We start from the raw sequence: 22,236 nt of genomic DNA, 5'->3' as shown, positions 1-22,236 counted from the left end.
GAGAGAGAGAGAGAGAGAGAGAGAGAGAGAGAGAGAGAGAGAGAGATAACACTGGCTTCACACACACACACACACACACACACACACACACACACACACACACACCATCATAACAGCATCCTACACTTTTTCCCCTTTCATCTTTAATCTTTTTTTCCGTCCTGTTCTCACGCTTTATCTAACATTCCCTGACTTATCTTTACTTTCAAGGACTCCATTATCTTATTACTTTCCTCCTTTCCCTTTCCTCCTCCTCTTCTTTCCTTCTTTCCCCTCTTTTTCGCATCCTATTCTCATTTTCCTTCATCTCCATTCCACTTCTTCTCTCTCCCATTTTTACCTTCAACCCTTCTACCCCTTCCCTATCCACTATTACATCCTCTCAACCTCTCTATCCATCTCCTACCCCTTCCCTATCCATATCCTATTCATTATCCTATACCCTATGTCCACCCATCACCTATTAAGTCCTGTCTCATCCTCTATCCGCTCCAGTACCTCATGGCCTGTCTCTGTGTGTCCGTGTCTGTTCGCCTGGGTGCTATCTTCGTCTTCGCCAGGGGAGGCCGGAGGGGAGGGGAAGGGGAAGATCAGTGAAGGGAAATGGTACACCGGACAACTAAAATGAGAAGGGGGTTGGGGAAGGGAAGGGGAGGGGACGGGAGAGGATGGGGAACGCAGGAGAGGAAGGAGATACACACAGCTGTCTCCCCAACGTAAAATCCCTTGCGTAATGCGTAATAAAACCTTTGTGAAACTACTAGAATATACGCGTTTCAGGGCTTCTACACTCGTATTTGCTAAGGCTTTCGTTGAGGTTGTTGGGTGGGTGTTTCCATGGTGTTTGATGAGCCTAGTGATTGTTGTTGATGTTTGTTCTTTTATGAGCCCAGTGGTTGTTGTGAGTGGGTGTTTCCATGGGTATAGTTTTATGGGCCCAGTGGTTGTTGTGAGTGGGTGTTTCCATGGGTATAGTTTTATGGGCCCAGTGGTTGTTGTGAGTGGGTGTTTCCATGGGTATAGTTTTATGGGCCCAGTGGTTGTTGTGAGTGGGTGTTTCCATGGGTATAGTTTTATGAGCCCAGTGGTCGTTGTGAGTGGGTGTTTCCATGGGTATAGTTTATGAGCCTAGTGGTTGTTGTGAGTGGGTGTTTCCATGGGTATAGTTTTATGAGCCCAGTGGTTGTTGTGAGTGGGTGTTTCCATGGGTAGTTTTATGAGCCTAGTGATTGTTGTGAGTGGGTGTTTCCATGGGTATAGTTTTATGAGCCTAGTGGTTGTTGTGAGTGGGTGTTTCCATGGGTATAGTTTTATGAGCCCAGTGGTTGTTGTGAGTGGGTGTTTCCATGGGTATAGTTTTATGAGCCTAGTGGTTGTTGTGAGTGGGTGTTTCCATGGGTATAGTTTTATGAGCCCAGTGGTCGTTGTGAGTGGGTGTTTCCATGGGTAGTTTTATGAGCCTAGTGATTGTTGTGAGTGGGTGTTTCCATGGGTATAGTTTTATGAGCCTAGTGGTTGTTGTGAGTGGGTGTTTCCATGGGTATAGTTTTATGGGCCTAGTGGTTGTTGTGAGTGGGTGTTTCCATGGGTATAGTTTTATGAGCCCAGTGGTTGTTGTGAGTGGGTGTTTCCATGGGTATAGTTTTATGAGCCCAGTGGTTGTTGTGAGTGGGTGTTTCCATGGGTATAGTTTATGATCCCAGTGGTTGTTGTGAGTGGGTGTTTCCATGGGTATAGTTTTATGAGCCCAGTGGTTGTTGTGAGTGGGTGTTTCCATGGGTATAGTTTTATGAGCCCAGTGGTCGTTGTGAGTGGGTGTTTCCATTGGTATAGTTTTATGAGCCTAGTGGTTGTTGTGGTGGGTGTTTCCATTGGTAGTTTTATGAGCCCAGTGATAGTTTGACAAGGCTTCTGTACCATGAACGTGAAGAACCACTCATGAGAACCCGACTAATCTCCTTTGTTACCTTTGTAAATAGTTGTGAGAGCCAAGAGCGGTTGAGAATACGTGTCCTTGTATGTTGGGTGTATGTACCCACTAGCCCGTAAAAGTGGTCCATAGAAAGGTTATAGAAGTAGTTTGGTATTTTCATATTCTCGGAGCTGATGTCGGGTGAATGGTCTAGAAAGTGGAGACAGGATAGAGGCAGGGGGCGACTCAATGTATTTCTTGTAATCTGAGTTTTCCTTCTTTATTAAAACACTCTTGCACTAGTGTTTTGTAACCGGAAAGACACAAAACCAACCCATGACTAGCTTGATGCAACCTAACAGATGTCACAACCTAAACATGACAAATATAGCTTGACCTGGCCTAACCTAACCTAACCTAATCTAATCTAACTTTTAATCCATGACTAATCTAACCAAACCTAACCCAACCCATGGCTAACCTAATGCAACCTAACCATGACCAAGCGAGCCGAAACCACTACCAACCGAACCCAACCTGACCTGACCTAACCTAAGCTAACCCACGCCTTGGCTAATCTAACCTAACCTATCCCAAGACTAACCTAACTTAACCTAACCGTGACAAACCTAATCGAAGACCTAACCAATCTAACCTACCTGACCTGACCTGACCTAACCTAAGCTAACTTAACCTATTCCTTAAATAATCTAACTTAACCTATCCCAAGACTAACCTAACCTAACCTAACCGTGACAAACCTAATCGAAGACCTAACCAATCTAACCTACCTGACCTGACCTGACCTAACCTAAGCTAACTTAACCTATTCCTTAAATAATCTAACTCAACCTATCCCAAGACTAACTTAACCTAACCTAATCATGACAAACCTAACCGAAAACCTAACCAACCTAACCCAACCTAACCTAACCTAACCTAACCTAACCAACCTAACCCAACCTAACCTGACCTGATCTCACCTAACCCAACATAATGTAACCTACCTCATGACTTATCTAACCTTACCTAACCTCACCCATTACTAACCTACTCTAACCCACGACTACCTTAACCGAACCTAAGCTATATATAACATTCTACGACTAATCGAACCTAATCTACCGAATCTAATCTAACAGAACCCTTAAACCAACCTAACCTAACCTAACCCACCGCATGCCTAACCTAATCTAACCCACGCTTAACCTAACAGAACCTAACCTAATCTAACCCACGCTTAACCTAACAGAACCTAACCTAATCTAACCCACGCTTAACCTAACAGAACCTAACCTAATCTAACCCACGCTTAACCTAACAGAACCTAACCTAAAAAAACACAAGCTTAACCTAACAGAACCTAACCTAATCTAACCCACGCTTAACCTAACAGAACCTAACCTAATCTAACCCACGCTTAACCTAACAGAACCTAACCTAATCTAACCCACGCTTAACCTAACAGAACCTAACCTATCTAACTCATGGTAATCTAACCTCACCCATGGCCAATCTAACGTAATCCTTAACTAGCCTAACCGAACCTAACTCACCTTAACCCATGATTACCCTAACCTTACTTCTCATCTCAAGCCCCTCCAAGGATCGAACAGTTTGCTTTAACCATGAGCTACGTGGGCGTTCCCTTCGTCTCCTCCACATAGGGTTGTCTTTTAAAAAACAAACAAACCTATAAGCAAGATCGACGTCCGGGAAGCGTGCCAGGTTCACAACTAACTCATGACCTTAAATTTGTTAGTCTGCTTTAGTATTTTCTTCTCTTACTCTCGGTTTAGGAATTCCCCTCCTTGCACCCGTAAACAGTGGTTCTTAACCTTTTTAGAGGCGCCGAACCCTAACGAAAACCTCCGCACAGTAGCCGAACCCCTCAAGTATAAAGAAAAAAAAGAAAAAAACAACAACAACATACAAGTGGAAGAAAAATTGCTTCAAAATTCAAGAGTATATTAATTTTGGATAATACAAAGAACCGATTCCATTTTAATCCATAGAAATATAAAAGAAAATTTGCTTAAAAATCAATTGCAAAGTCTTTCGGGAGGATCTTCGCCGAACCCAGGTTAAGAACAACTGCCGTAGAACATTACACATCATTATTCTCTCCCCCGAAAGGAAATGAATAGGAAATACGTTCAACCTGACCTGACCTGATCTAACCTAACCTAAGCTAACTTAACCCACGCCGAAGCTAACTTAGCCTAACCTATCCCAAGACTAACTTAACCTAATCATGACAAACCTAACCAACCTCACCTAACTTGACCTGACCTGACCTAAGCTACTCTAACTTTTAACCCATGACTAACCTAACCTAACCTAACCCATCCCAAGACTTAACCTAATCCTGACAAACCTAACTAACCTAACCTAACTTGACCTGACCTAAGCTAATCTAACTTTTAACCCATGACTAACCTAACCTAACCTAGCCCATCCCAAGACTTAACCTAATCCTGACAAACCTAACTAACCTCACCTAACTTGACCTGACCTGACCTAAGCTAATATACCTTTTAACCCATGACTAACCTAACCTAGCCTAACCCATCCCAAGACTTAATCTAATCCTGACAAACCTAACCAACCTCACCTGACCTGACCTGACCTAAGCTACTCTAACTTTTAACCAATGACTAACCTAACCTAACTCAACCTTAGAAATATGTCCTGAAATCACACACTACGTAAAAATAAAAAAATAAAAAAAAAGTCGAAATCACTGTTGGTCTGATTCATGCTTTTCTTACTGACATCAGGTTCGGGAATTCCCTTATCACGCATCCTTTATACCGTGCATCACTAGTCTGCCCCGGAAAGGAAATAAGAGGGAGTGTGCTCTTGAGAAATGTCTATGCTGAGAACACACTATCTTTTTAATAACAAACCCGCGGAAAAACCCCTAAAAGAGAACAGAGTCAGCCCGCGTTCGTAATAATGATTCCCCTTTCATAAAAAAATTCGTCACCAGAGAGAGAGAGAGAGAGAGAGAGAGAGAGAATTTAGTGGAAAGAAAGCAAGGAAAATTAGAGAAAAGTACAGATTTGGGATATTAGGAAAAAATAAAGAAAGGAGGAGGAGGAGGAGGAGGAGGATTGCATACTTGTCAGAAAATAAGGAAGAAAAGGAAAGAAGAGGAACAAGAAAGAGAAAGGAGAAAGAGGAGGAGGAGGAGAAGGAGGAGGAGGGTCAAGAAATATCAAGTTGGAAAATCCCATAAACTTCCATAACTTAAAATTTGTCACTTGTTGCACATTGAATAATTATGTCTGAGGAGGAGGAGGAGGAGGAGGAGGAGGAGGGTTAAGAAATTTCAAGTAGGTATTTCACGTAAATTTTCTCGTAATAAACACGTAAGAACACTTTCAGGACACGTTGAAATTCTTCCTTTTATTACGTAAAATTCGCCACCTATTTCTCTATGAATATGTCTTATGAGGAGGAGGGGGAGGAGAAGGATTAAGACGGTTTGAGGGGGATTTAAACACTTTGAGGAGGATTTAAACACTTTGAGGGGGATTGAAACACTTTGAGAAAGATTTAAACACTTTGAGGAGGATTAAGTCACTTTGAGGAGGATTGAAACTTTTTGAGGAGGATTTAAACACTTTGAGGAGGATTTAGACACTTTGAGGGGGATTGAAACACTTCGAGGACACATTAATACTCCTCCTTTTCATAACAAACTTCGTCACCAATTACGCTTTGTATAATATGTCTTAAGGGGAGGAATAGGATTGAGAAATATCATGTAAGTATACAACCTGATCCTTTTACTTAACTCTTTGAAATACTCTTTGAACATATTTCTAGGGCGGTTTCATATGATTCCTTTCCTACCTTAAGACTTCAACAATTACTAAATATGTCTTACGAGGAGGAAGAGGAGTAAGAAGCATCAATATAGAATACCCCATAGACTGTTTTCCTTACAATCTCGCGCTTCTAGGACATTTCCATTCGCTTCCCTTCATCCTATCGTCCTCCTCCTCCTCCTCCTCCTCCTCCTTCCCTATCCATATCCCACCCATTATCCTTCCCCATCACCATCCGTCACTTCATATTAACTCCTGTCTCCGATGTTCTGTCCACTCCAATGCATCCTGTGTGTGTGTGTGTGTGTGTGTGTGTGTGTGTTAATACGCTTTAAACGTGTCTAATGTTCTTATGTTCTTATGTTCTTATGTTCTGTCCACTCCAATGCATCCTGTGTGTGTGTGTGTGTGTGTGTGTGTGTTAATACTCTTTGAACGTGTCTAAAGAGGAGGAATTAACATCAAACCAACATGTAAAATCCACTAGAAAAAAGTTTACATGAAAGGCCAAGATTATAGATACAGATATTAGCGGAAGGATACGTTCAGGATTAACAGTAAAAGTAGCATATACGAGCACACATAGGGTAAAGGTAACGTCAAGGGGTACACGGTATAGATGCGCGATGCGTCGGTGTTCATCTCCGTCACCTGAGCCCTTGAGTCACACGTAGACACATCAGCAATATACTCTTTTTTTTCCTTTCACGAGACCTAAAAATCTTCCCTTCCTTCTCCTCCTCCCTTACCTACTACTACTACTACTACTACTAATACTACTACTACTTCTAATGATGATGATGATGATGACGATGATACCAGCAACGTAACCGTATCTCGAGTGTGTGAGTTCGTGCGTTCGTTGGATACAGAGGAAGAAGAATGAGAGAAGAAAAACAAGAATGGCAAGTTCGTTCATCTGTGGGGCGAGAGGAGTTGATGGTCACACACACACACACACACACACACACAAACACACACACATGGTCATACGCCATAAATGTTGCGCAGGAGAGAGAGAGAGAGAGAGAGAGAGAGAGTACTGACTAGGCTTGGGAATTCCGTGTATAAAAGATTGTCTTGCCTACTTCTCTCTCTCTCTCTCTCTCTCTCTCTCTCTCTTCTGCGCAACATTTATGGCGTGTGACCATGTTCGTGTGTGTGTGTGTGTGTGTGTGTGTGTGTGTTTGGCAAACGTCTGGACATTCGTTTGTTTGTACAGTAGGTTTTGGTGACTACTTTTTGGGGGAGTGGAGGTGGATGGAGGTGATGCTGGTGGTGGTGGTGGTGGTGGTGGTGTTACGAGAGGCGGGGCAGCGTGGGAACAGTCTAGTGGAGGGGTTGAGGGGGGGAGGGGCGGCTTATCTGGGTCTGGGTGGGGTGCCAACAAGTGCCCAACACGGTGACACATCGAGACTCAGTGTTGGCACCCGCGCAGCTGTGGCCCGACTATAAAAAAAATAGTGTGTGTGTGTGTGGGGCGGGTCCAAGCGCCGCCCGTGATAAGGTGAGGGCACGTAACGGATGTTTTCGTGAGGCTGCTCGGATGTGTAGCGGACACCTGCGTTAGGGGTGGCGGGCACTCACCTGCACGGGTCCGCCCTCCACGTTCTGCTTGTAGCGGTACACCTCCTTCTTGTGGCCGAGGTCGCTCATGCGCTGCGGCAGGAGCCTCTCCGGCGTGTGCTGCGGCAGGTTGCAGTCGTGCACGGTGAGGGTGAGGTGGTGCGGCGAGGGCTTCACCCAACGCAGCACCGGGAACACCGCCTGGCACTCGCTGCGCATCACGGTCACACACACGCGGTCCACGAACCACGCCGCGCCCACGCCGAACTTCTCCAGCCACAGCTCGATGGCGGTGACGGCGCGCAGGTCGGGCAGGCCGCTGTAGCGCGTGAAGGTGCAGGTCTGGCCGCGGCAGTTGGTGATCATACGGTTGGTGAGGCGCAGCGTGGAGGAGGCGCGGCCCTGGTCGTCGTGTAGCACCAGGAACACCTTGGAGTCGGTGCCCGCCCCGCGGCGGTCCCCCGTCACCACCGTGATGGCCACGTCGGGCTGGCCCTCAGCGGCGCCGGGCTCGGCGCCCTGGCACGCCACTTTCCGACGTACGAAGGGGCTCTTCATTGTGGACTGCAGACGACGCTGGGCGAGACGAGTCACCAGTACTGCTGGGCGTGATTGGGGCGTGCGAGCGGGCGTGCGTGTGTACAGGCGAGTGAAGGAGTTTCTTGGTGGAGCGGTTGTTTGCACCTCCGGTGTGGATCGCGGCAAGCTGAACACTGGGCGGGCCATCTTAAAATCGTGGCTGGCTGGCATCCGGGCCGCCCCTCCCCTTCCCCTGTCCTGCCCCGGGCCATCGTGCCCTGTCGCCGTCTCCGTCAGGGGGCGGGGCCCTGCCACTTCTGGGAACGGAAGCTTCCGGAGCACTGCACTGGGCAGACACTTGTCACGTTGAAGGGGGCGCGGCGAGGGGTGGGGGGCGGTGAGCATGCACCAGCCAGGCACCTCATTCCAGGGCTCCCTCCTGGGGGGGGGGATGGTAGCTGCCCTTGAGATCGGACCCAACTACTCTGTGTGTTTATTGGCCCACCTCCACCACCACCCGCAGCACACACCACCCAGCCCCGCCACATTGTCTCTTCCTCCGCCGCTTCCCCCCCCCAGCGTCTGATATCACACCACGCAAACAAGGGACAGCTGCTGCTCGGCGAGAATGCACCAGACATCTTCCTGCACGCCCATCACCCCCGCCCTTACAACCCACCCCCATCACCCCTACAACCCACCCCCATCACCCCTACAACCCACCCCCATCACCCCTACAACCCACCCCATCACCCCAACAACCCACCCCCATCACCCCCGCCCATACAATCCACCCCCATCACCCCTGCCCATACAACCCCCCCCACCCACCTTTACCTCCTCCTCCCCCCCCCCCCTACCACCCCGTCCCTCTGAAACTGCGTAGCTGTCTATATAAGGGCTAAGCGAGAGCGTGTCACCCCTTCTTATGTATAATGTGATGGATGGGTGTGTGGGGGCGTGGGGGGGGGTGGAGCAGGTGGTGTGTCGGGGGGGTGGAGGAGGGTGGAGTGGGCGTGCGTGGGTGGCTTACATTGTTTAAAAAAAAAGGAGGAAATAACGGGGAAGAGAGAGAAGTTAGAGAATGAGATAGATGAATGAGAGAATGAGATAGAAAATAGAATGAAATAGAAGAGGAAGTAAGATATAATGAGATAGAAGAGGAAGTAAGATAGAGATAGAAGAGGAAGTAAGGGGCAAGAGAGAGAAATTAAAGAATGAGATTAAAGGGAGGGAGAGGAGAGAAAAGGAGGGGGTAGGGGGCGAAGGAGAGGGAAGGGGGAGGAAAGAGAGAAGGGGAGGGAGGAAGAAGGGGAAGAGAGAAGAGGGAGAAAGTGAGGGAGGAGAAGAAGTGGTAGAAGTTGATGAAGATGTGGAAGAGAAAAAGATGGGCTTATTCCCTCCACCAATCCCTCCCTTCCTCCCTTCTTAACCCCTTCTCTTCACCTAACCTCCCTTTTCCTTTCCTCCATTTCTCCCTCTCTCTCCCTTCCTCCCTCCCTTCACCTAACCTCCCTTTTCACTATACAAGACCTCCTTTCATACCTTCATCACCCTTCTTCTTTCCTCCAATATCTCCCTCTCTCTCCCTCCCTCCCTCCCTTCACCTAACCTCAATTTCCACCTCCCAAGACCACCTTCCATCTCTTTTCCACTCTTCTTTCCTCCAATATCTCCCTTCCCCCCTCTCCCTCTCTCCCTCCTTTCCTTCCTCCTTTTCCCCTTCGTTCCCTCCCTCCCTTATACACGACTTAGTGAAGGAAAGGGAGAAGGACAAGGGAAATGTTGGAGAGAGTGACGCAGTAATCATGAGTTAGACATGTATCCTCTCTGGCATCCTATTCTGTATCGTTTCCCGTCACACACACACACACACACAAACACACAAGCACAAAGGGATAATTAGTATGGTTGGAGAGACTTATTTTAATGTGGTGTAATTGTGTGTGTGTGTGTGTGTGTGTGTGTTAGTTTGTTGGTATCATCATCATCATTATCCTCTTCTTTTCACAGAGAGGACCAAACTAATCACTTGTCTTCTTCTTCTTCTTATTATTATTGTTATTATTATTATTATTATTATCATCATTATTATCGTCGTCTTCAACAGGTGCGTGAGGCGGTAATTAGGAATCAACAGGTGAGGGGGAGACATGACACCTGCAGAGAGTAAGCAAGGTAGGCGACCTCTAGGCACCTCTTTATAATTATCGCACCGTAAACTCTTCTATTCATTAACATCTTCCTAACGTTGAATTTGACTTGAAACTCTGGACCCTTTAGAAGATATAGGCGTGATAGGAAACGAGAGAGATGCGAAAGGGGTGAATATATATAACAAAAACAACTGCTATGATATCAATTGGAACAGTAACTTGAATCGTCATTAACAGCATCATCATCACCATCATTATCATTGTCACTATTACATCATTATCTGTTACTGTTACTTCATCATCTCCGCTAGCTTTCTTCTCCTCCTCCTCCACCCTTTCCTTTATCCTTTCCTCCTCATCATCCATTCTACAACTATGCCCCCTTAAGAATAGCTCCCTCCTTCCCCGCCTTCCCCTTGCTTGTATAGGTTAAGTTTCTTTATAGATTGATGAAACAATGATAAGCCTCAGTTGACTATAGAAAACCGAGAGAGAGAGAGAGAGAGAGAGAGAGAGAGAGAGAGAGAGAGAGAGAGAGAGAGAGAGAGAGGGAGAGGGAGAGAGAGAGAGAGAGAGAGAGAGAGAGAGAGAGAGAGAGAGAGAGAGAGAGAGAGAGAGAGAGAGAGAGAGAGAGAGAGAGAGAGAGAGAGAGAGAGAGAGAGAGAGAGAGCATGGCCATAACCTTGGATTCTAAGAAGCAATCGCATAGGCCAGTGTAGCCAGCATGTGGGGAGAGAGGGGAAGGAGAGGGGAGGAATAGGGGAGGGGGAGGGGAGAGAGAGTGAAGGAGAGAGGGAGGGGGGGAAGGAGAGGGGAGGAAAGGGGGAGGGGGAGGGGAGAGAGAGTGAAGGAGAGAGGGATGGGGGGAAGGAGAGGGGAGGAAAGGGGGAGGGGGAGGGGAGAGAGAGTGAAGGAGAGGTGGAGGGGGGGAAGGAGAGTGAGGGTGAATGAGAGTGAGGGCGAAGAAAGGGAGAGAAGGGCGATAACTGTATTTTTTCATAAGCTCATTAATTATCATTTGACAAGGCTTTCGTTGGAGTGTCCGGCATTTCCATGGGTACCAGTTTTATGACCCTGGTGGAAGTTTGACTCCTCTTCTGCACCGTGAACCTAAAGAACACACTCAGGAAGAACCACTTGATCTCCTTTTCTGCCTTTGAGTATTAGTATTGTGAGAGGGTCAAGCGAATGAGGATACCAACCAGAGTGCGAAGCGGCCTTGAGTTGTTGAGTTCTAGGAAGAGCGAGTTCAACCAGGGCAGCGTGGCGATAGAGAACGATAAGAGGGAGGCGGCGGGGGATGAGTGAGTGAGGGAGGGATATTGTGAAACCAAATTGTCGAGTCCGTTTTGGCGTTGGCTTCCGTGGGTCCATTTCTCCCCTCTGCTCTGCCACACATCCCCAACACCTATTTTTTCCTCTCATATGTTACCTATAGCTTACATATGAGAGGAAGAGATAGGTGTTGGGACTGTGTGGCAGAGCAGAGGGGAGGAAAGGACCCGCGGGAGCCTACGCCAGACCGCCCTCGACATATTCGGAAGACTTTAAGCTTAGAGAGGGAGAAGTGGGGGCTCTTAATATTGCAAGAACGGCCTCGGTTAAACGTTTGGCCTCCATCCGCTCTCTGAAAGTGCAAGCGGACAGCAAGCAGAGTCCGGCCGGTTAGTGACAAGAAGCAGGAGAGGGAGGGAAGGGAGGAGAGAGGGAGAAGGGAGGAGGAGGTGTATCAAGACGCCTCTGCCCCCGAAACTGACCTTTTTTTTTTGCAACTCTTTACTTTTGTAGGAGCGGCGAGTAGCGGGCTTTTTTTTGTATCCTTTTTGTTGCCCTTGAACCGTATCCTTTGATGTAAAAAAAAGGAGGAAGAGGAGTAGGAGGAAGGAGAAGAGAAGTGTCAATGGCTAACATGGAGATGGGAAGCCGGAAGGAGAAGGTGAAGGGAAGAAAGGGAAGGGCTGAAGAGAGGAGATTGAGAGTGAAAAGAAAGGGGAATAGGAGTTAGCCCCGCCCCCTTTCCCTAATCAAGCCACCCCATTGGCTGGTCCGAGAGCAAGCCACGCCCCCTCTCCAACGCAGGCTGCATGTGATTGGTGCTTGCCTGGCTGGTGGGGGCGGGGCCTATTGTCGCAGCTTACGTGAACAGGGAGCTTTTGAGGCTAATACCCGGCGTGCCATGTGTCAAACGAGAGACATGAGGCTGTGTCATCTGCGAGCCTCTTGAGACGACACATGGCGTTGGAACTTTAACTACTGATGGAGGGGGTGAAGGAGGGAGGGAGGAAGGGACGGGGATGAGGCGGGGTGACGGAAATGAATGAGAGAGAAAAAGAGGAAAGATGAACTAGAAACGTGATAGCAGGAAGAAGAAGAAGAAGAAGAAGAAGAAGAAGAAGAAGAAGAAGAAGAAGAAGAAGAAGGGAGTTAGACATGATAGCAAGTAGAAAAAGAAGTACAAGAAGAAGAAGAAGAAGACGAAGGGCGTTAGACATGATAGCAAGTAGAAAAAGAAGTACAAGAAAAAGAAGAAGAAGAAGAAGAAGAAGAAGAAGGGAGTGCATAGGGCAGTGACACAAAAGAAGAAGAGTGGAGAAAGGGATGATGATGCAAGAACGAAGATGATGTAAGGGATAGGAGTGGAATGTAGGAAAATCGGAAAGGGTGTTTAAGGAAGGGAAAGGGAAGGGGAAGGGGAGTAGGAGGAAGGGGGAGGGAAGGGAGAATGGCAGAGATGGAGATGGAAGAGAGAGAGAGAGAGAGAGAGAGAGAGAGAGAGAGAGAGAGAGAGAGAGAGAGAGAGAGAGAGAGAATTATAACCTTGAGCTCTTAGAAGAGTTCGCAGAGGAAGGAGTAACTCAAGGAATAGGGAGGAGGAGGAGGAGGAAAAGAAGAGGAGGAGGAGAGGAGAGAAGGAGAGATGAGGAAGGTCTGAAGTGGAGTAGGAAAAAAATGAAATGAGAATGAGATAATAGGAGGGAGAGAGAAGGAGGAGAGAAGAAGGGAAGAGAGAAACTGAGACAGAAGGGGAAGGAGAAAAATGGAGGGAGAATGAGATAAAGGGAGGAAGGAGAGGCAAGGAGGGGGAAGGGAGGAAAGGAGAGGAAGGAAGGGAGGGGGGGGAGAGAAGGGGGGGGAGAGGCATGGAGGGGAGGAGCGGAAGGAGTGTGTGTGTGTGTGTGTGTGTGTGTGTGTGTGTGTGTGTGTGTGTGTGTGTGTGTGTGTGAGAGAGAGAGAGAGAGAGAGAGAGAGAGAGAGAGAGAGAGAGAGAGAGAGAGAGAGAGAGAGAGAGAGAGAGAGAGAGAGAGAGAGAGAGAGAGAGAGAGAGAGAGAGAGAGAGAGAGAGAGAGAGAGAGAGAGAGAGAGAGAGAGAGAGAGAGAGAGAGAGAGAGAGAATGGACGACCGGAAACTGTCATAATTAAGACAGTTTAACAAGAGTAATTAACAGAAGAATGACCTAAATAAAGTATATATTATTATTATTATTATTATTATTATTATTATTATTATTATTATTATTATTATTATTATTACAACTAGTACACGTTCTTTTTTTCTCATGATATCGTTATTAGAGATTAAGTTGGTGGTGGTGGTGGTGGTGGTGGTGATGGTGGTGGTGGTGGTGGTGGTAGATGAACCTCTCCCTTCCTCCACTCTACGGGATAACCACTCCACATTCTCTCTCTCTCTCTCTCTCTCTCTCTCCTTTTTCTTTCGTTCTTACTCTTCCTTTCTTTCTTTCTTTCCTTCTTCCTTTCTATTTTTCTCTCCTTCATTCACTTTCTCCTCTTCAATCTATTTCATTCTCACACTTTCTCCTTATTTCCTTCTTTCATTCATTCCTGTCTCTCTCTCTCTCTCTCTCTCTCTCTCTCTCTCTCTCTCTCTCTCACGAATAAGGCGAGAAGGTCAAGGAGAGGAGGAGGAGGAGCGGGAGGAGGAGGTGTGAGAGAGAGGAGGGAGAGGGAAAGGAGGAAATGGAGGGGCTAATTTGTATTACGGTGTAGCGACCCTTAAAATCTTTCCGTTTTCAGTCTACCCTTAAACTCACACACACATGAACACACACACACACACACACATATGAACACCGGTCAATCAAAACTGTAAATATTATCGTATATCGAATTCTGTAAATAATTATTCGCCATTTATAAAACATGTATATGCTCGGAAATAAATATCCCCGTCAATGGAAATACCACAAGGCTTAAGTTTTTTCCTTCAACTCAAAGAGACATATTAGCGGGTTTATACGGGTCATGTTCTAGCATCTGGGTAAAAGGGGGAGGAAGGGGGTGAGGGAAGGGGAGCATGGGAGAGAGAGTAGAGGGAGAGTGGGGAGAGGTAAAGATGTGGATGGGGAGGAAGGGAAGGGAGGTGAAGAGGTGGAGGTAGGGAGGAGAATGAGGAGGAGGAGGAGAAGAGATATAATGGAGGGAATAGAAGAGATGATGATGGAGGGAGAGAAGAGAGGTGTGGGGAGGAAGGGAGATAAGAGATAAAAGGAAGAGAAGGAGGGGAAGGGAGGAAGGAAAGGAAAGGAAGGGAAAGGAAGGAAGGGAAGGAAAGGGAAGGAAAGGAAGGAAGAGGAAGGAAGAGAGAGAGAGAGAGAGAGAGAGAGAGAGAGAGAGAGAGAGAGAGAGAGAGAGAGAGAGAGAGAGAGAGAGAGAGAGAGAGAGAGAGAGAGAGAGAATGACATAGAAAAAAAAGTGAGGAAAGTGAGACAGTGGAGGAAAGGAAGGGAGAGAGAAGGTCGAAGAGATAAGAGATACAAAAGTGGAGGAAACGATTAAGAAGAGAGAGAAAAAAAGAGATTAGGAAGTGATGATTCTGACACATTGAAGGAAAGGTTGAGAGAGAGAGAGAGAGAAGAGAGAGAGAGAGAAGAGAGAAGAGGATAAGAAGAGAGTGAGGAGGAAGAGGAGAGAGGCGAACAGGTGTAGAAGAGAGAAGGTGGAAAAGAGAAGAGAAGAGAAGGGGAGGAGGAGGAGGGAGAGGAGAGAGACTAACAGATTTAGAAGGGAGAAAGGAAAGGAGGAGGAGGAGGAAGAGGAGAAAGATGATGACAGGAAGGAGATGAGGGTGTGCAGAAGAGAGGTGATGAAGGGGAGGGGAAGAAGTGATGAGAGGGGAGAGGTGAGAGCGAAGGTTAAGGGTGAGGGGTGAGGGGGGTTGTGGGGTTATGGGTAGACCGGCACACCAACAGCAAGTCATGGGGTGAGTCTTGTGTCTGGAGCGGCGAGTTTGACCCCTAGTGGGCAACCCTCCTTTAGTGAACTTTGGTGTTTGTCTTCTTTGTCTTGAATTACTTCCATATTTCCGTCGTCTCTCTCTCTCTCTCGTTTCTTTCTCTTCTTCTTCTTCTTTCTCTACATCTCTTTAATTCCTCTCTATCTCCTTTCTCTTCTCTTATGCTTTCATCTCTTTCCTTCGTCTTTTACTCTGCTTTCTTTCTCTTATTTCTCTTTCCTTCTCTCCTTCTTCTCTATTTCCTTTCTCTCCTTTCGGTCTATGAGGCGTGCTTAACCTAACCTAACCTAACCACCCTTCCATCGTATCCTTCCCAGCACCCCCACCCTTCCCTGCAGACTATAGGTAACGCTTCTTAAGTATCCCTCTCCATTCTTGTTTATGTCTTCCCCTCACCGCCACCCACCCATGTCGTGTCCCTCAGCTTCCTTTTTGCCGTCAGTGAGAGAAAAGCTAGATCGAAAACCGGTAACAGGACCCCGTCTGTACCCTTGTTATGCGTCATGGCACGAGCGAGGACAGTGAAGCTGAAGCCTGGAGGGCGCCGTAAGGGTACTCACCTGGGCCACCATGCCGGGCGCGTGCACGATGAACTTGTAGGACTCCCGCTTCTTCTCCAGGTCGGCCTTCCTGGCCTCTTGGGTCACGTCGTCCTGCGGCAGGCACACGGCGTACTCGTGGAAGAGGTAGTCGTTCCTCGGGGCCACCCAGCGGTGGATGGGGAAGAAGTAGAGCGTCTTATCCTCGCTCAGGTTGTTCTTGAGGTAGGCGGAGCCCAGGAAGTTTCTGATGGCCTTGGTGCCGTGCTCCTTGGACACCCTCCGCTTGGCGCTGGTGTTGGGGCGCCGGTCCTCCACGTGGATGTAGTCGCAGAACCAGTCGTCGGCGATGCCGCTGCTGTCCCTGGACAGCTTGAGGCGCGCCACGCGGCCGAAGTCCTCGGGACACTCCACGTTGTAGGTGTCCCGCTTGGCCCGCTCCAGGTCGTTGTAGAAGATCTTGTCGAGCTTGATGCGCGGCGTGGCGCGGCCCTGCTCGTCCTCCAGCACCACCCACACGTTGGCGTCCGTGCCGGCGCCCTCCTGGTCCCCGGTCTTTACCAGCAGCGTGAAGGCCTTCTTCATGGTGGCGGCCATTGGCGCGTCACTCGCGGCTGCCTCGCCCTCCCTGGGACCTGACTGGCTCACGGGGGCGGGCCGATATGCACCAGTCTGGAGGCGTTGACGCGGCGTGGGCGTGGGGCGTGATAGGGAGCTGTAGGATCGGCACGAAGGCGGCGGGGCGGCGACTGTGGCGAGGCGGCGGCGACCAGGGACTGTGACCACGCTGAGGAAGGAGTGAGTGGCCGCGTTTTTTTTATCAGCAGATAGCGGCGCGTAACCTTGATAGCGGCGCGCCGGGTAAGACGTATAAATCCCGCGGCCAGACCTGACGGCGGCGGCGGCGGCGAAGGGGAGGCTGCTGCGGGGCGGGGGGGGCGGGGCCTGGAGCCACAGACCTGCCGGGCCGCGACGAGCACACCTGTAACACACAAAACACCGGGATTAGAGAGAGAGAGAGAGAGAGAGAGAGAGAGAGAGAGAGAGAGAGAGAGAGAGAGAGAGAGAGAGAGAGAGAGAGAGAGAGAGAGAGAGATTATGAATGAGGAGATTATCAGCACCACAACACAAAAACGAATGTCACCACCACCATGATAACCACCATACCACCACCACCACCACCACCACCACCTCCACCACCATCACATAACACCATTCTTCAACTACCCTTTCTTTTCCTCCTCTCCTCCTCCTTTTATATCTCCTTTCTCCTCCTCCTCCTCCTCCTCCTCTCTATAAAAAATAACAACAAGAACATTAGTCTCTCTTACGCCCTTCCATTTATCTTACTTGTGTGCTTGATTATATTCCTCCTCCTCCTCCTCCTCCTCCTCCTCCTCCTCTCTTTAAAAAAATAAAAAATAACAACAAGAACGTTAGTCTCTCTTACGCCCTTCCATATATCTTACTTGTGTGCTTGATTATATTCCTCCTCCTCCTCCTCCTCCTCCTCCTAGTTCTTCGATTTTTCTCCTTTTCCAGCTCCTCCTCTTCCTCTTTTACCATTTTCTCCCTGCCTTCCTCTTTCTCTCCCTTCTCTTACATTTCTGATGTTTTTTTTCTTATCCGGTAGCTCTTCTCTCCTCCTCCTCCTCCTCCTCCTTTTCCTCTTATCTTGTGTCGGTTTGGTGAGGTTGAAACGGATAACGGCTGACATTTTGATGGTATGTCCTCTCTCTCTCTCTCTCTCTCTCTCTCTCTCTCTCTCTCTCTCTCTCTCTCTCTCTCATCATTTCTTTTAACCTCACTTATCTTTCCCTTTCAATGTCTTTAGTGACGCGAGAATGGCGGTGAATGATCTAAAACAGCATTGCGTGTCTTTTTAAATGCTGCCAATAGTGTAGGTAGGCTCTCCTGAGGGGCGCCCCTTTGACGACCCCAGCCCGCTTGTGGCGCGCGAATTTCGTTTATAGTGGCTGCCGTGATGTGTGACTCTCCCTCTTTACTACTGTTTGTGCCTGTTATGTTTTTGTGGCAGTGTTGTGTTGATATCTTTTTTGGGGTTCCATGAAGTTCCTATTTGTATTTGGATATTGACATGAGAGAGAGAGAGAGAGAGAGAGAGAGAGAGAGAGAGAGAGAGAGAGAGAGAGAGAGAGAGAGAGAGAGAGAGAGAGAGAGAGAGACTACGTACTACTAAACACACACACACACACACACACACACACACACCACCTCACATACGACCCACAAACAAACAAAAACACAAACACTGACGCCAGAACAACAACAACAACAACAACAGCCTCTGTTTCCTCTCTTTCTATCTTCTATCGATATTTCCACGCTGACTGCTCTTCTGAACTTGCTAACTGCATGCCTCCCCCCCTCCCGCGGCCCCGCTGCACACGACTTTCTACTCATGCTCATCCCTGTACTGTCCAAACCCCTTATGCAAGAGTTAATCAGCATCTTCACTCTTTCATCCTTCATGCTGGTAAACTCTGGAACAATCTTCCTTCATCTGTATTTCCTCCTGCCTACGACTTTAACTCTTTCAAGAGGAGGGTATCAGGACACCTCTCCTCCCGAATTTGACCTTGCTTTTGGACACCTCTTTTGTTTCTTATCTAGGAGCAGCGAGTAGCGGGCTTTTTTTTTGTGCCCTTGAGCTGCCTCCTTTGTCGTAAAACAACAACAAGAACAACAACAACAGAGTAAGAAAAGACGCGAGAGAAAGTTAATCAAGAACGAACCCGTCAACAAGTGTCAAGCTTCTAAATCCCAGGTAAATCAGACGTGCTAATCAACCTGTCAGTCACTCCTTACCTTATCACACCTCGAACTACCGTGGGGGACATGGCTGATGATGATGATGACGATGCTATTCCTTGTGGTCGTGGCTTGGGTAGGACCGCTGTACTCGAGGTTGTTATGAAAGACGCCGCTAACTCACTCTCTCTCTCCCCCTTCTCTCCTTTCTTTCATTACAAGAGGCGAGCTTATGACACCTGAAGGGTCTGAATGGGATCTGATAGTAAGCTTACGTTAGTGCCAAGATAGACACCCCAAACTATCGTACAGTAGATGTTGTACCTATTGAAACGCTCTGTACCCATCCACCTTTAAGGGATATATTATTAGGGCCTTTGAGATACGATGTAGTGATTGATATATTAACCTGTAGCTATTTCAAGAACGGTATTTACTTTTCTTCTTTACCTTTAAGAGATGAACTATCGTCTCAATAACAATAACATCCTCAGAGCAAGGTTCACCCCAAGAAAGAGGAAGAGAAGGAGAAAATGGTAAAAGAGGAAGAGGAGGAGTTCGAAAAGGAGAAAAAAAATCGATATCTAAGAGGAGGAGGGAAAGGAAGAGAGAAAATATCGTCTCAATAACAATAACATCCTCAAAGTTCACTGCAAGAAAGAGGAAGAGAAGGAGAAAATGGTAAAAGAGGAAGAGGAGGAGATGGAAAAAGAGACAAAAATCGATATCTAAGAGGAGGAGGGAAAGGAAGAGAGAAGATATCGTCTCAATAACAATAACATCCTCAAGGTTCACCCCAAGAAAGAGGAAGAGAAGGAGAAAATGGTAAAAGAGGAAGAGGAGGAGATAGAAAATGAGAAAAAAATCGATATCCAAGAGGAGGAGGGAAAGGAAGAGAGAAGATATCGTCTCAATAACAATAACATCCTCAAGGTTCACCCCAAGAAAGAGGAAGAGAAGGAGAAAATGGTAAAAGAGGAAGAGGAGGAGATGGAAAAAGAGACAAAAATCGATATCTAAGAGGAGGAGGGAAAGGAAGAGAGAAGATATCGTCTCAATAACAATAACATCCTCAAAGTTCACTGCAAGAAAGAGGAAGAGAAGGAGAAAATGGTTAAAGAGGAAGAGGAGGAGATGGAAAATGAGAAAAAAATCGATATCCAAGAGGAGGAGGGAAAGGAAGAGAGAAGATATCGTCTCAATAACAATAACATCCTCAAAGTTCACTGCAAGAAAGAGGAAGAGAAGGAGAAAATGGTTAAAGAGGAAGAGGAGGGGATGGAAAAGGAGACAAAAATCGAAAACTAAGAGGAGCCTTTGAGATACAGTCTTTTACGTGTTTAAAACCCTGTCATATCTACCTTGCCATGCCTGACTCCTGAACCTGTATTTTAAGAACGGTTTTTCCTTCACCTTTTAAGAGACGCACAACTTGGCTTTCTTTGTCGTATATTTTCAGGCTTTGAGTTTTAGTGGTTCATGTGTTTTGAAATGTTATAAGACGTTCACTTGGCGTTCACTGTGTTTTTAAGAATGGTTACCTCCTCCTCCTCCTCCTCCTCTTCCTCCTCCTCCTCTCTTTTATCTTTCCTCCCCTTCCCTTCCCTTCCTTTCCTTCCTCATTCTCTCTCCTCCATTCCTTTCTCCTCCCTCCCTTCCCTTCCTCCTACTCTTTCTCTCCTCCTCTCCTTCCTCCTCTTCCCTTCCCTTCCTCAAATATTCTCCCTCCTCCTCCACTTTTTTCTCCGTCCTCCCCTTCCCTTCCTCCCACATTCTCTCTCCTCCTCCTCCTCTCTTTTGTCCTTCCTCCCCTTCCCTTCTCTCTCTCTCTCTCTCTCTCTCTCTCTCTCTCTCTCTCTCTCTCTCTCTCTCTCTCTCTCTCTCTCTCTCTCTCTCTCTCTCTCTCTCTCTCTCTCTCTCTCTCTCTCTCTCTCTCTCTCACCTGCATATCAGTTCTGTATCATCTCTTGTGTCTTATCAGTTCATCTTATCTCTTAACACTGCAGCTGTCATATTTCCTCCTCCCTGTTGTTGTTGTTGTTGTTGTTGTTGTTGTTGTTTGTGCATATACGGTGTCCTTTTTTGTGCTTTATGTTGTTATGTATTCATATTTTTTGTTTTATTTTTTATCTCCTTCCTGTTTCTCATTTTAATTTATTGTTTCCTCTCCTTCTCTTATCTTTATCTGCTGTTTCCTTTACTTTATTGCAGTTTTCGTAGTTTTTCTTTTCTTCCTTCCTTTCTTCCCTGTGTTATTTTTGTCTGTTGTCTCCTTTCCTCTCTCTTGTTTTCCCCCTTTCTTGTATTTTTTGTTTATTTTGTTTCCTCTCCTTCCTTTTCTTGGGTCATTTTCACCTAACGTTTCCTTTACCGTAGTTTTCCCTTTTACATATTCGTAGTTTTCTTTCTTCTTTCCTTTCTTTCCTTCATCTTTACCTACTTTTTCCTCTCTTAGCTTTTCCCATTGATATGCTCGTATGTTTTCTTTTTTTTCCTTCCTTTCCCTGGTTCATTTTCTTCTTTGTTTCCCTGCGGTACTTTCTTCTTTCTTTCCCTGCGGTACTTTCTTCTTTCTTTCCCTGGGTTACTTTCTTCTTTTCCTTTCTCTGGGTTACTTTCTTCTCCCTTTCCCTGCATTACCTTCTCCTTTTCCCTTCTTTCCCTTCATATTCATTTCCCTGTTATCCCTTTCTCCTCTCTTTTCCTCCTCCATCTTCTATTACTTTCTTCTCTCTTTTCCTCCTCCACCTTTTCCTTTCTCTCCCTATGTCATTTTTTCCTTTTTTTTTCCTCCTCCATCTTCTCCGTTCTTTCCCTCCTTCACTTTCTTTCTTTCCCTGTGTCACGTTCTCCTTCCTTTCCCTGCACTTCCGTCTCCTTTCTCTCCCTCCTTCACCTCCTTTCTTTCTCTGTGCAACCTTCTCCAGTCTTTCCCATTTTCACCTCCTTTCCATTCCCTGTGTCACGTTCTCCTTTCTTCCCCTACACCTTCTTCTCCTTTCTTTCTCTTTGTCTTTCTCCCACATTCATTCACTTCGTTTTCGTCCGGTGTCATTAAGGTCAAGTTATACGCCTGGCAGCGGTGGTCCATTCCGTGTGATTGGCAAACGCCTGTGCGCTGTCTGGTCTGCAGGTCATTATCGGAACGTTGAAGATGATAGTGGCGTGTTATCAGTAAGAGTATAATTGCCTTTGGAGGACTTGAACTCTTTTAAAAATGTACTTGGATGTAGTGAGGAATGTGGTCTGTTTTTTTGGTTTATGTAAGGTATGTTTAACGTTGTATTTCGATGTATTAAGTTATGGAGTTGATTTGGTGGTGGTTTATTTTTTATTTTTGAGCTAGTTAAAAGTACTGGAATTGTGTTTTTGCTAGTATATTTCTTTTACCTAATTCTTTTTTAAGGCAACCCTGACCCCATTTCCCTTAATTTTAGAGTAGCCCCCCTTAACATCACCCCCGGCAACTCTAACCCCATTTTCTTTCAGTACCTCTTCCATTAAACCATTCTTCTTCTCTCAACTAACATCCCCTAACTTAAAACAACATCCTAACTCTTATTTATTCATCTCAAGAACAAGTAAATGTATATGTTTTAATTTTAAGGCAACCCCCCCTTAACACCATCATCCTCGTATTAGTATTTATTACGTTATTTGGGTCAGTTTGGGTTTTTGTTTC

The 22,236-nt window shown here is 46.8% G+C and overlaps 1 protein-coding gene and 1 long non-coding RNA gene across 8 annotated transcripts in view; both read right to left on the bottom strand.

Moving 5' to 3' along the window:
* Positions 1–22,236, bottom strand: part of LOC127001279 (allene oxide synthase-lipoxygenase protein-like) — a 74,959-nt gene that overhangs the window by 40,150 nt on the left and 12,573 nt on the right. For 3 of the 5 annotated variants that reach the window (XR_007754987.1, XR_007754986.1, XM_050865646.1), the window contains exons 1-2: positions 18,612–18,770; positions 15,804–16,764 (exon numbers count right to left, since the gene is read on the bottom strand). Coding sequence is in view for 3 of the 5 variants with exons in the window: in XM_050865646.1 (XP_050721603.1) it covers positions 15,804–16,764; positions 18,612–18,643 (993 nt within the window). In the remaining 2 variants the exon portion in view is untranslated. Of the gene's footprint in view, positions 1–7,335; positions 8,042–15,803; positions 16,765–18,611; positions 18,771–22,236 lie in introns of those variants that run through there. The other 2 variants (XM_050865649.1, XM_050865648.1) reach the window with 2 other exon arrangements.
* On the bottom strand, positions 1,660–4,907 carry LOC127001283 (uncharacterized). 3 transcript variants are annotated; one of them, XR_007754990.1, is made up of 3 exons: positions 4,362–4,907; positions 3,281–4,252; positions 1,660–3,244 (listed from the first exon to the last, which is right to left on the bottom strand). It is a non-coding gene; the product is annotated as an uncharacterized LOC127001283 (long non-coding RNA). The 3 variants fall into 3 exon arrangements; XR_007754991.1 differs by lacking the exon at positions 4,362–4,907 and having other exon boundaries at positions 1,660–2,516; positions 2,649–3,244; positions 3,281–3,822; XR_007754989.1 differs by lacking the exon at positions 4,362–4,907 and having other exon boundaries at positions 1,660–2,648; positions 2,781–3,244; positions 3,281–3,820.

This window comes from Eriocheir sinensis, chromosome 20 (genome assembly GCF_024679095.1).
Source record: "Eriocheir sinensis breed Jianghai 21 chromosome 20, ASM2467909v1, whole genome shotgun sequence".
NCBI lineage: Eukaryota > Metazoa > Arthropoda > Malacostraca > Decapoda > Varunidae > Eriocheir > Eriocheir sinensis.
This window is presented reverse-complemented; position numbering and strand designations above follow the sequence as displayed.